Here is a 12,226-nt window from a genome sequence, read left to right on the forward strand (position 1 = left end):
ATTTTCTATTTTCCATGTGACCATAGGCAATAGTTTTGTTCTTCTAACTTCCAACATTATTTTCCTCACTTACCTTTAAACTCTGACCAACAGCTTCCGTATAGCCCTTTTATTTTTTCCACTAACATCCTTGGTCCTTCCATGTTTTATCAGTGGTCTCAAGGGCCTCACAGTTTCTGTCTACCACCTAATCCTAAAGCCAGTACTGCATGTTTTAGATTTTTATTACAGCAGTCCCTCACTCCCAGTACTGATATATTTGTTCCCATTATTTGTGCTGCATGACAAATCTTTCAAATTTTAGAATCTTTTTTTTTTAATTTAGATAAAATTGATATCAGACTTAGTATCTTAAAACAGTAATCATTTCATTCTGTGGGTCAGAAGTTCTAGAAGGCTTTGATGGGATGGTTCTCTCTTAGAAGTGATTGCAGTCATAGGGACTAGAGCCAGGTACACTGTAGGGAATGGTAAAGGAAAGGAAGGGTGCCGAGCAGCTGGGTGGCCAGACATCTATCTCTGTTCATATAGTCTCAGAACCTTTCAGTGTGGTCTCTGCACATGGACTAATTTGGGCTTCCTCACAGTGTGGCAGCCTCAGGGGGAGTTGAACAGCATACATGACCTCTGAAGGCTTCAAGGGTGAGTATTCCACTGAGCAAGGCAGAAAGCTACCTTACTTTTTCTTAACTCCCCACAGAAGTCACAGTATCACTTCCACCTCATTCTGTTGGTATGTTACCTTCACCTCTTAATGGAACCTCTTAATAGTTAAGGTGATACTGTAGGTGAACGTATAAGATGGGAGATAATATTTGCAGCCACCTTTGGGAATTAAAATTTGCTACAAATAGGAAGCATCAAATAAAGAGTCTTCTTAACTGAGGTTTGTCCTGTACAAGGCTTTCTAAATATCAAACCAGGAATGCTTTGGGAGCTTTCACTCTAAAAGCAACAAGAGACATAATGGTTTTTTATTTAGGCAATTTTATAAATGTTAAATACATGGTGGTAGTTGCTCAGTCATGTCTGACTCTTTGAGACCCCATGGACTGTAGCCTCCCAGACTTCTCTGTCCATGGAATTTTCCAGGCAGAGAAAACTGGAGTGGGTTTCTATTCCCTTTTCCAGGGGATCTTCCCCACCCAGGTGTCTTGCATTGAGGGCAGCTTCTTTACCATTTGAGCCACCAGGGAAGCCTCAAGTGTTAAATATAAAGTCTTACAATTTATATTATTAAATTTGTTCAGATTATTTGCTGAGCAAAGTAGTGGCCTCTACACCTTACATTGCTGCTGCTAAGTCGCTTCAGTCGCGTCCGACTCTGTGCGACCCCAAAGACGGCAGCCCACCAGGCTCCCCCATCCCTGGGATTCTCCAGGCAAGAACACTGAGTGGGTTGCCATTTCTTTCTCCAATGCATGAAAGTGAAAAGTGAAAGTGAAGTCGCTCTGTCATGCCCGACTCTTAGCAACCCCATGGACTGCAGCCTTCCAGGCTCCTCCGTCCATGAGATTTTCCAGGCAAGAGTACTGGAGTGGGGTGCCATTGCCTTCTCCGACACCTTACATTAGGACCTTAATATAATGCCTGCTTCTGCATTAAACTAATGTCAGTCATGTCATTCATGGTGTCCATTTTACTCATTTGCATTGTTCCGAGTGTCATTCGGCTTGATAAAAATATGACTTACTGTATATCTGGGTATAATTTAAAAAATACAACTCAGATATGCATCATATGGATTCTGGTGACTAGTCTCTTGGGACTAGAATGCATGATATTATCACATATAGAAGTAGTATAAGTTATCTGCTTTAGCTCCTGAAATGTAGTAGTTATTTTCTCTTAAAAATGGTATTTTAGAAAAATGGTTCTGTGGCCTCCTTTTTTTTGTTATTGTTTTATTATTTAGCTTCACTTTCTCTAGTTTAACTTCTCTGAATCTTAAATTTTTTATTTTTGTGATTCTCCGTGGAGGGCAGTTTTGCCTCCCTCAAGGGACATTGGACAGTTTTCGGAGATGTTTTTAGTTATCGCAGCTGGGTAGATGCTCCTGGCATCTAGTGGGTAGAGACCAGAGATACTGCCAAGTGTCTTACAGTGCACACGGCAGCCCCCTCCCACAAAGAATTATCTGGCCTAAAATGTCTATAATGCTGAGATTGAGAAACCCTGGACTAGATGATCGTTAGGCTCTTGCCCTTCTCTAAAGTTTTTAAGAATTTGTTTCAGGTTGCTGTAATAAAGAATGAATATTCAGAACATACATGGCAATGTGGTCCCAGGCATCTGCTCTTACAGCATGTTTAACCAAAGACTAGTGGGGCAGAGTTTTAAGTTTCTATTTATATTTCCCATAGTATTCAGTCCAGACTTTTATTACTTGATAAATGTTCTGTGAACTTAATATATATATATATATATATATATATGACCTTTCAATTTCCTTCTCCCTCTCCAGTTTTTTATTGTAATTATGGTGGAATCACTGATTGACTCTTAGGGTAATTCTGTCTCTTGAATGAATCTGAAAATAAGACTAAGTGAGAATTGTCAGTGAAAATGGAGTTAGGAAGAAAAACTTTTTAAATAAGGTGTATGTCAGAAAGCCACATTAACCAAATATGTGTATATGTGTGATTCATGTATACTATACTGGCTGTGATAGTGAGTATTAATTACCAATCTTGTACATCTTCTCCTCCCTTCAAATTCTTTCTGTTTGAACTATTCCTGTCTAGATTTAGCCTTTGATGCTCACTAATTCTTTCTGTGTTTAATGGAGGTTTTATTTTGTAATTACTTTCTTTAATGAAGTACAGTTCCTCTTTACATACATTGTCCACGTTGTCTCATTGTGTTTCAGTATTCTGTATTCCGGATTTCTTTCTAAATGTGTTGAAAATGTCAGAATTGCTTAGCTAATGTTACTCTTTTGGTTTCCTCCTCATTTCTAATGTTCTCATTTTCTTCTATTTCTCGCATTTCTTAAGCCCTGATTTGGAGATCTCTAAACTGCATAATGCTAATCCTAATTGTGGGACTATAAATAGAATTCTTTTAAAGTATTTCTTCACATATAATTTTTCTTTTTATCAGAGATTAGGAATTTTTGGTGTGTGTGTTTCAAAAAGTTCTGCCTTCTATTTCTCTCCCTATCATTGATAATTATTATTGTGTAGATGTTACTGTTCTGGTTAGTGTTATGATATTAATGACTTACAGTGAACCATGATATATAAAATGCCAAATTTAAAGATTAAAGCCCCTCACCCTTTTAAAAAGAAACAAAGTATCAAATTTTCTTATTTTTATAAAGATGGATATTGGGGATTTGGGAAGTTTAGGGAATATATTGAATATCTATTTGAGAAAGTTGTCACCATGAGTCATTGATTTCATGGCACATCCAGGCGCCTGTTGGTGTTCAAGAGCAAGTTGTTTAAAATATATAGAGAGAGTTAACTAAATGGCAAATGAATATTTCTGTATACTTTGCTTCCATGATGCTGAAGAGTTGAGATTAAAATGTAACAGTATGTTATGAATTCACAGAAAATCTTACTAAAACGAAGCTGAACTAAAATGTGATTTAAGGAACAAAAAAGGAAAAGAATGCTAATTGAATTCATTTGTTTGCTTAGTATTATATGTAGAAAATTTGGCCTTGAAATATTCCGTTTCATATATCAGCAGAACTCTCCTTAGGCAATATTAAATTCATTTACTGCTGCTTAATTTTTTTTCTTTGTTTTGCATTTATATAATGTTCCAAGATGCAGAAATATTCTTATTTCCTGGTGATTTGGTACACTTATTGAAATTTTACTGTCAGTGTCTCAAAATAGAAACTGGTTCCCTGGGTGGTGGTGAGATTTTTCCTTATCTATGCAAATTATGAATCTCAATTTTTCTTAAAATACAGGATGATGAAAACAATAACTCGTCTTCACAGAGCTATGGTGTTTCTTGAATATTTCACAAGTAATTCTTGGGTTTGGAGTACTGACAATGTCAATATGTTAATGAATCAACTAAACCCTGAAGATAAAAAGGCAAGTATTTTTTTATATTAGAAAATAAGAAGCATACTAATTAGAGTATGCTAATTAGCAACCTGAGAAATAGTTGGATATTTTCTACAACCATTATGCAATAAGAAAGTTGATCTATTTATAGTGTCCCATTTTCAATCATAATTGGTAATAAAATAAAGTTGCTTTATTTTAGAATTTTTTAATTAAGTATGAGAGTAGCAGAAATATTTTCAAAGCATGATTGAAATGTTGATTCTCTTTTTCTCTTTTAATGTCAGGTTCAAAGAGAATTTTTATGCATTTCCCCCCCAAATACTGTTTTAAGTTTTAAGGAAAACGTCTCAGAAATTGTTTTTCAAATAGTCTCTTCTACTTTTTGCCATTCTACATTTTGCTTTCTGTTAGTTTGAAACTTAAACTCTTATGAATTTTCTTTTTAAGGTTACCTTAGATATTTGAACATGCATACTTAACAAAAAATTGAGTGATTTGTATAGATAGCCTCTTCCTTAATGATACTTAGGACCATAAAATGTTTTAGCTCTGATTACTACCCCCACTAACTTATGTGGTTGTATGTTACTTTAGTGTTCTACTTAAATCTCATAATTAGAAATGATTATTTTGTTCTGCTTTGTTGTTGTTGTTGCTAAGTAGTGTCCAACTCTTTTCTACTGCACGGACTGTAGCTCACCAGGCTCCTCTGTCCATGGGATTTCCCAGGCAAAATATTGGAGTGGTTGCCATTTCCTTCTCCAGGGGATCTTCCTGACCCAGGGACTGAACCTGCATCTTCTGCACTGGCAGGTGGATTCTTTACCACTGAGCCATCAGGGAAGCCTGGGGGCTAATTTGCTCCTGCTTTACAGTATCATTTCTTAATTTAGCAAGGCCTAATAAAATATTGGTACTTCCACCTTTTCTTGGATAATGCAAAGGCTAAAACGTGTACTCTAGTCAATTAGTATTCATATAGATTTACCAGTATAGTTATCTTTTTACTGCTCTGACTTCTTCCTCCATCCTCCTCTAATGATTTCAGACTTCAGTCTGGAATCATTTTCATTCTGCCTAAAGAGTACCCATTAGTGTACTTTCTCCAGTGTTTGTCTTCTATTGATGTTAGATTATCTCAGTTTTTATTCTTGGAATATTTTTATTCTTCAATGATATTCATACTGCTATAGAATTCTGTTAGCAAGCTTTCTTTGAGCATTTGGAAGACATTGTCTCATAATCTTACAGCTTCCATTGCTTCCTTTGAGATGTCAGTGGTCAGACTAATGGTTGTTTCTTTGGAGGTAATCTACAGTGCCTTTTCTGGTTTAAAAAAATTTTCTTTCTTTGACTTTCAGCAGTTTTACTCTAATATGTATAGATACATGTGTGTATATATAGTATGTGTGTGTTTTAAATCTGTGGCTTGATGTCTCACAATTTTGGGAAAATTTCCAGCCATTGTCTTTTCAGATACTGCTTTTTTTCTATTATTTTTCATTTTTCCTATGGGAATCCAATTATACAAATGTATGACCTTCTCATATTATCTCATATCTTAAGTCTCCATTTCAGTGCTATGGTACTTTAATGATTTGTTTATGGTAGCTTTTTTATTTTTAGTCTAGAGCTTGCTATTTTCAGAGAAGTGTGATGGTAAATTAAATTATGAATAATCTGTTTATCACACCAAAAAAATTACCTGATTGTGTGTGGAAGAGCTCTGAGCAGATTATATCCCTCTTATTTTGTCATGAAGTAGCATTTTTGTAAGGCTTTCTTTTCTGTATTTATCTACTATTTTCATCAAATGGCCTACTTACTGTTATGTAAACTCCTAAGCCGGCTTTCATTCTTCTTAAAAAAAGAAAGCCACATTCTTTCTCTTAATGTCAATACTATTCTCTAGGAAAATTAATCTGTATAGTATGCAAGATGTTCAAAAAGAAGAGATACTGTAGATAGAAGGAAACTGGAAATAAGTGTATTGTTTCTGTGTTTAATGGAAGATAATGAAATAGGAGTAAGAACTTTTTTTGTGAGTAGCAGTAAGATTTTAAAATTAATATGGTAAACATTTTGTAAGCATGTCCTGTGGAATTAGCCTTTGGAAAAAGTGAATTTTTGACTTATATGAAATAATTATGAGAAAATTATTCAAGAAAATAACCAGTAATTTTTTTGTATATGTAGACTTTTAATATTGATGTACGGCAGTTACATTGGGCAGAATATATAGAGAACTACTGTATGGGAACTAAGAAATATGTACTGAATGAAGAAATGTCTGGTCTTCCTGCAGCTAGAAAACATCTGAACAAGTAAGTTTTATATGGGTTTGATTTCATCTTGTCTTCCTTATGAAATACTAGTTTTTTCCTAAGCTGTTAACTTGAGATATTGCTAATAATATTGTATTTAGGAAAGTGGTTGCCTTTGGACTGTAACTCTGGTAGTGTTGATTTAACCTATGACTATTGAAGCTTACTGTTTTCATCAGTTTATACTATTCATTAGTAAGAAAGTCAAGTGGAATTTAGTTTTAAATATCACTTTGATCTTCCCTTATTGCTACTGAAGAAGTGAAGATATCAGGAGATAATAAAAATGTATTTTAAACTGGAGATAATGTAAAGTTTCTTCTACCTTATTGAAATACATCTTTAGAAGAGGAAAAGAGATCTAATAATACATTATTCAGTATAGAGCTTTTTCTTTGTTTATAAAATAGTTATTCCTTTTCCCTTAGTCTCTTATAAAACTAATATGTACTAATTGTTAAAAAACACTTAGAAAACAAGAGAAAAAATTACTATTAGTCCATTATTCAGAGATGCAATTAGTTTTAATAGTAATCTCTTTTATTCATAGTAATTTTTAATACAATTTTTATAACAGTTTTCAAAACTTTCACATTATTCTTGCTCTTTCAACTCTTTGAGACTTTATAGGGCAGATAGTTGTGTAGATGAAGAAATAGAGACTTAGGGAAGTTGTATTTGAAAGGTCACATTGAGTGGCAGAGCAAAGTTCTTTTGTCTACACCCATTGTTTATATATTGTACAGTTAAGCATTGAATAACATGGATTTGAACTGTGTGGGTCCATTTATATGTGGTGTTTTTTCAATACATATATACTATAGTACCACACAGTGTGAAGTTGGTTGAATTCACTGGTGCAGAAATACAGGTAAGAAGGGCTGACTCTAAAGTTATATTTAGATTTTCAATTGTGTGCGGGATTGATGCCCCAACCCCCACATTGTTGAAGAATCAACTGTAGTCCTATATCTTTCACTGCCTGTTTAAGTTAGTGGAATTTATGTAATGTTATGGCATACCTAAACAATTTAGATTCCTTTCTAACACCATTAAAAAAACATCAAAAATGTTTTGAAACATAAGCAAGATAATATGCATTTTGCTCTTTGAGAATGGGAGTGTCTTCCTCGGTAGAGCAAGTACCATGTTTCATTCATGGTATGAGGACTTGTCCAGTTGATTTTTGATCTTGACGGACAGCTATAACTGAAGGAGTAAGTTCTTTTGTCTGACAACTTGTAAGCAGCTAAAGATGTCCAAAAATATTTATTTTGTCTGTAGGATGATGTATGTAATGAATCTCCCTTTTTAGATGAGATAACTCTGGAATTACAAGAGATATTTCTATTTTACCTAACATACTTGTTGCCTAGCACAGTTTAGGGCATACAGAAGGCTGCTTAATTGTACTTGTTAAGAAGTAAATTTACATCCCAAATGTTACAAAAAACTTTGTGTTATTGTTAATAGAAATAATACATTGTTTGATGGACTGCTGTCCAGAATGTGCACAGTCAGGTGTTTTTGATGTTTGCTAACTTTCTAATTTCTAGTTAATTTTTAAGTAAGTTTCAAATTAATATGGATTTGAACTTTGATTAGATTAAGATTTGAATATGAATTATCTGCTATCCAACAATATTCTTTTTAGAAGATAGTATCCAATATATCTCTTGATCTGCTTTCCAGGTTGAGAAACATACGTTACGGTTTCAATACTATCCTTGTGATCCTGATTTGGCGCATTTTTATTGCAAGATCACAAATGGCAAGAAACATCTGGTACTTTGTGGTTAGTCTGTGTTACAAGTTTCTGTCTTACTTCCGAGCATCCAGCACTATGAGATACTGAAGACAAGAATTTAGCATTAGAACATCTATGCATATGGTGGTCTAAATGCATAAAATGTAAAATGTACTTAAGTCATTTCACCTTTTGTCAAGACATTAAACCATCTTAGCTCAGAATGTGGAGTAAATTATGGTACATTTTATGTAACATTTTAATGTATGCTCATAAAAGCCTAGTGAATACACTGTGGTATGCCAATTCAAATCTGTAATAGCCACCAAAACCATGACTTAACATTTTGATCCCTGGGGGAAAATGGTTGGGTAAGGGTAGGAGGGGGAGATAGGAACACTGACCAGTATAACTGTGCAATTCTGGAACATACTAATTAAAATATGCCTTAACATAGAGTGATTTTCTAATTATAATATTTAGTGCAGTGGAAAGCATTTATTTGAATGGGAATACTAGCTAAGTTGGTAGATATTTGATTCTACAGTGTTTGATTTTTATCATCAGTTTTAAGTGATTTTTAGTTTTGTTAAAATTACAGCCAAACTATTTTCACATCATCCTATAAGTTACTGAATGGTCTCAAATGTGAAAAACATTTTCAGTTTCCTTCCTTCTCTGATTTGAGGTCTGACACATATCATTTTCTATAAGCAATCAGTTACTTTCATAATCAGAAGGCTATATATTGTTATAGAGACCCTACTGGATCTAAATGAGTTTGAGAATCCGTATCAGCATATGCCATGTGTTTTTAGAAGGAAAATGAAAATTCACTAAACCTATTAGTATTAAGAAGAATAGGAGTACATTTTTATTGACCACATTATGACCAAATAAAAACCAATTCTGTGACATTTTGTTCATGTTTTGAAGCTGGATGATTACTTGAGACTTTGACAAGCAGGTGTGGGTACAGGGAGGAATTCATCATACTTGTGCTCTACTCCCTTAATAAATTTTATTAATAGGACTTTAAAAGGCTTATACTGTCCAATTAAAACTAAAAGTACATTACTATGGAAGAATGTATTTGCAGGTAGTCATAACATTAAGAAAATGTTTTCATATGTGTGTAAACACATACTAACTTTTGACCTTGAGAGCTGAATTCCTTCAAGAAAAATAATGCATAAAATAATGTGTATAAGATTAAATAAAGAACTTTATTTACATACCACATAAAGTACCAAACTGTTGAATGAGTTTTAAGATAACTTTTATTTTTTGTGCATGTGGTTTTAGCTTTTAGAAAGAAATGAGTTATAGAAACAAGTAATAGCAAGAACATTGATGTATATTTTAATGACACATTATAATTCCCTTTAAATCTTAATAGTAGTTAATTCTCCTTACTGTTGTAACACACATTTGGTTTAACAGATCAGCATAACATGTTCTAATTTAGCTGATCAAGTTGTACTATATTTAAATCATTAACAGTGTATCTTGAATATGTTTAATGAAGTCAGTTTACAATACAAAAAGTTACATAGAACTTTAATCTTAATTTTCTTCATCAATTCAGATGCAATGTATAAGAAGTTTATTTTATTATTGTGAAAAAATTAAATGTAAAGGAAATCACCTTCTTCCATGCAGGTGTATAATCTTGAAAAGGAAAATGCTTCCATGTTGAAGCCAGATTTTCTGTAGTAAAACTTTTAAAACATTATTTTAAAAGAAATATGTATATAAATATAAATATATATATATTCTTTGCAGTGATACTGAAGTCTCTGGTCTAGGACCATACCTTTTATAAGGTGTGAGAGACCATGGCAGTGTCTAAGAATGGAATAAATGATGATGCCTTTGATTTAAAGTGGCCCACATAATTAACTGTAGATGCTCTATCCTTTGAATGCTCCATCTCTCCAATACATTTCCATAATGTGTTGAAAATAAGCTAACATTTGTATGATTTTTATACATCTGCCAAATATACTTAGATGACTTATCTTTGTATCTTGCAAAAGAATCAGGCACAACTGTAGCAGGCATGTGAAGTACAGGGAGGTGTGTATCTTTGAACTCTGTCATTATTATTGTAGTCTAACTCGAGGAAATGATAATTGGCAGGGTGCTAAGGCCACTGCATTAATTTTGTGTGTTTAGAATTCTTTTGTCAAAAGAAAGCTATTGAATAAATTAATATGTCATTCTGGAACTTAAAAGTTTTAAAAGTAGTATAAAACATACATAGGTTGTTAATCCTCGCCAACTTGACTTTGAGCTTAACGCAAACATAAAGATTTTAGAAATCCTTTGTATTGATGTCATTTGCTAGGCCTGGTTTTTTTAGTTCTTTCTGATTATATTTTTACACACAGACTCAAATTTTAACAGGATAGCCTGTTGAATAAATCTAATAAATCATTTAACTCATTTGATAAAGCTATATTTTAAACATTGTTTTTTTCCCCTATTCACTCTTGATTCTTATAATTCTGGCATATGCATTTGTCACTTGTGAAGTCATTGTAACTGTAAGTAAACTTGACTTGGCAACATTAATATGTTTAATAACTCATCACCGAGAAGCATGGCAATACATTCTTTGACTTGGGGATGGCATAAAATAAACATTTTCTGAATCTGTGTAATAAAGTTTGGAAGCAGGAAGGGAAAATCTTATTTCTCTTCCTTTTCTATGCTTGTCTGTAGGAACTGGTTCAGGGTTTTTTGCTTTTTTGTTTTAAATGTAAATCGATAGTCTTTTATAAGAAATACAAGCATTATTGGGTGCCTTTGTTTGTAAACCAAAAAGTAATAAATGAATCCCTATATTTCCATTATAGTATTTATTGTTTTTTACAATAATTGTCCTGAAAGTTACTCATGAGGTAATGTGGTTAGAATTATAGGAAACAGTTCTCACTTCTTACCTTTCTTAAGGTGTATTCATTATTTTTTTGTATCCTAATTTTATTGAATTCTAAGTCTCTTACACAGCATTTTAGAGGAAGCACATAGGCAGGATGAATACTTTTTGTTAAAATATTATTTTTATTTATTAGCTGGAATAAGGTGGTTTTTCTGAAAACAGTGCCAGGGTGTCACTTAGGTTCTAGGTACTCTCCTCCCCATTGAATGATATCATATTAATTTATAAATATATTTGTTGTAACTTGTCTGTTGAGTAAGTATAAAGAACCATTCATTAGTAATAGAGTGTAACCATAAAAAAGGAGAGAGCTGATATCAGGCCAGGGTACAGATGAATATAAATGGCCTTCCAGGTCAAGCTCTTCTAGGCTTGACTCTAAGTCATGACTTGAAACTGTTGGCACTGACTTGTTCTATTTGAGAAAAACTCTATTCTTTTGCATGAGCAACTAGAGAAAGGAATGTATACTGCATAACAATATAGAAATGAGTTAATTAAATCTACAGTCTCTGTGATAAAGAAATATGAAATATTTTCTTATTGAATTAATATTTTTATCTTGAGGTATTTTCTACTCATAGAATGAATGTCTTTTTTTTTTTAATGGTGATACTCTTAGCATACATCTTTATCACTAAGATTCCTAAACAAATCATCTTTGTCATTTGAGCATATTTGTTAATTCCTTTGATTTTTCTTGATTAAAACAAATTTTATTAACATTAAGTTTGACATGCTCTTTTACAAGTTGATGGCTATAAACTATATTTATATAGATAAATGTTAAGTGATAAGTATGAGTTTAGTATCTTTATGGTTGGCTAATAAGCCTATAATTGTCTTTTTCTTTCTTTCTCCCTTCCTTTTCCTTCTTCCCTCCCCACTCCCTCTCTCCTTCCTTCCCTTTCTTCCTTCATCACAGATCACATACAATACCTGTATTTTTATACAAGATGAAGAGACAGTGGAGATTTTTCTGAATTCATTAAAAAATAATAAGCATTCCTAATATTCTCTTCAAAATATTTACCTTAAGATTCTCTCCTAGACATCTGACTTAGTTGTATGTTACAGCTTTATGGGGTTGAATTAGGGATCCTCCAGAGGTGCTTTGGAAGCAGAATTCCTTTATTTTCTGCTGTTATACAGAATATTATACAGAATATCTAAT

General features: G+C 33.0%; 1 protein-coding gene across 4 annotated transcripts in view; it reads left to right on the top strand.

Annotated features, from left to right (window-relative positions):
- FAR1 (fatty acyl-CoA reductase 1) overlaps positions 1-10,960 on the top strand; it is a 77,765-nt gene extending 66,805 nt beyond the window's left edge. For all 4 annotated transcript variants that reach the window (XM_005905358.3, XM_070383982.1, XM_070383980.1 and 1 more), the window contains 3 exons: positions 3,929-4,058; positions 6,231-6,358; positions 8,051-10,960. In XM_005905358.3, the coding sequence (XP_005905420.1) occupies positions 3,929-4,058; positions 6,231-6,358; positions 8,051-8,213 (421 nt within the window). In that variant the 3' untranslated portion in view covers positions 8,214-10,960. The remainder of the gene's footprint in view (positions 1-3,928; positions 4,059-6,230; positions 6,359-8,050) is intronic.
- Positions 10,961-12,226: the final 1,266 nt, after the last annotated feature.

This window comes from Bos mutus, chromosome 15 (genome assembly GCF_027580195.1).
Source record: "Bos mutus isolate GX-2022 chromosome 15, NWIPB_WYAK_1.1, whole genome shotgun sequence".
Taxonomy (NCBI): domain Eukaryota; kingdom Metazoa; phylum Chordata; class Mammalia; order Artiodactyla; family Bovidae; genus Bos; species Bos mutus.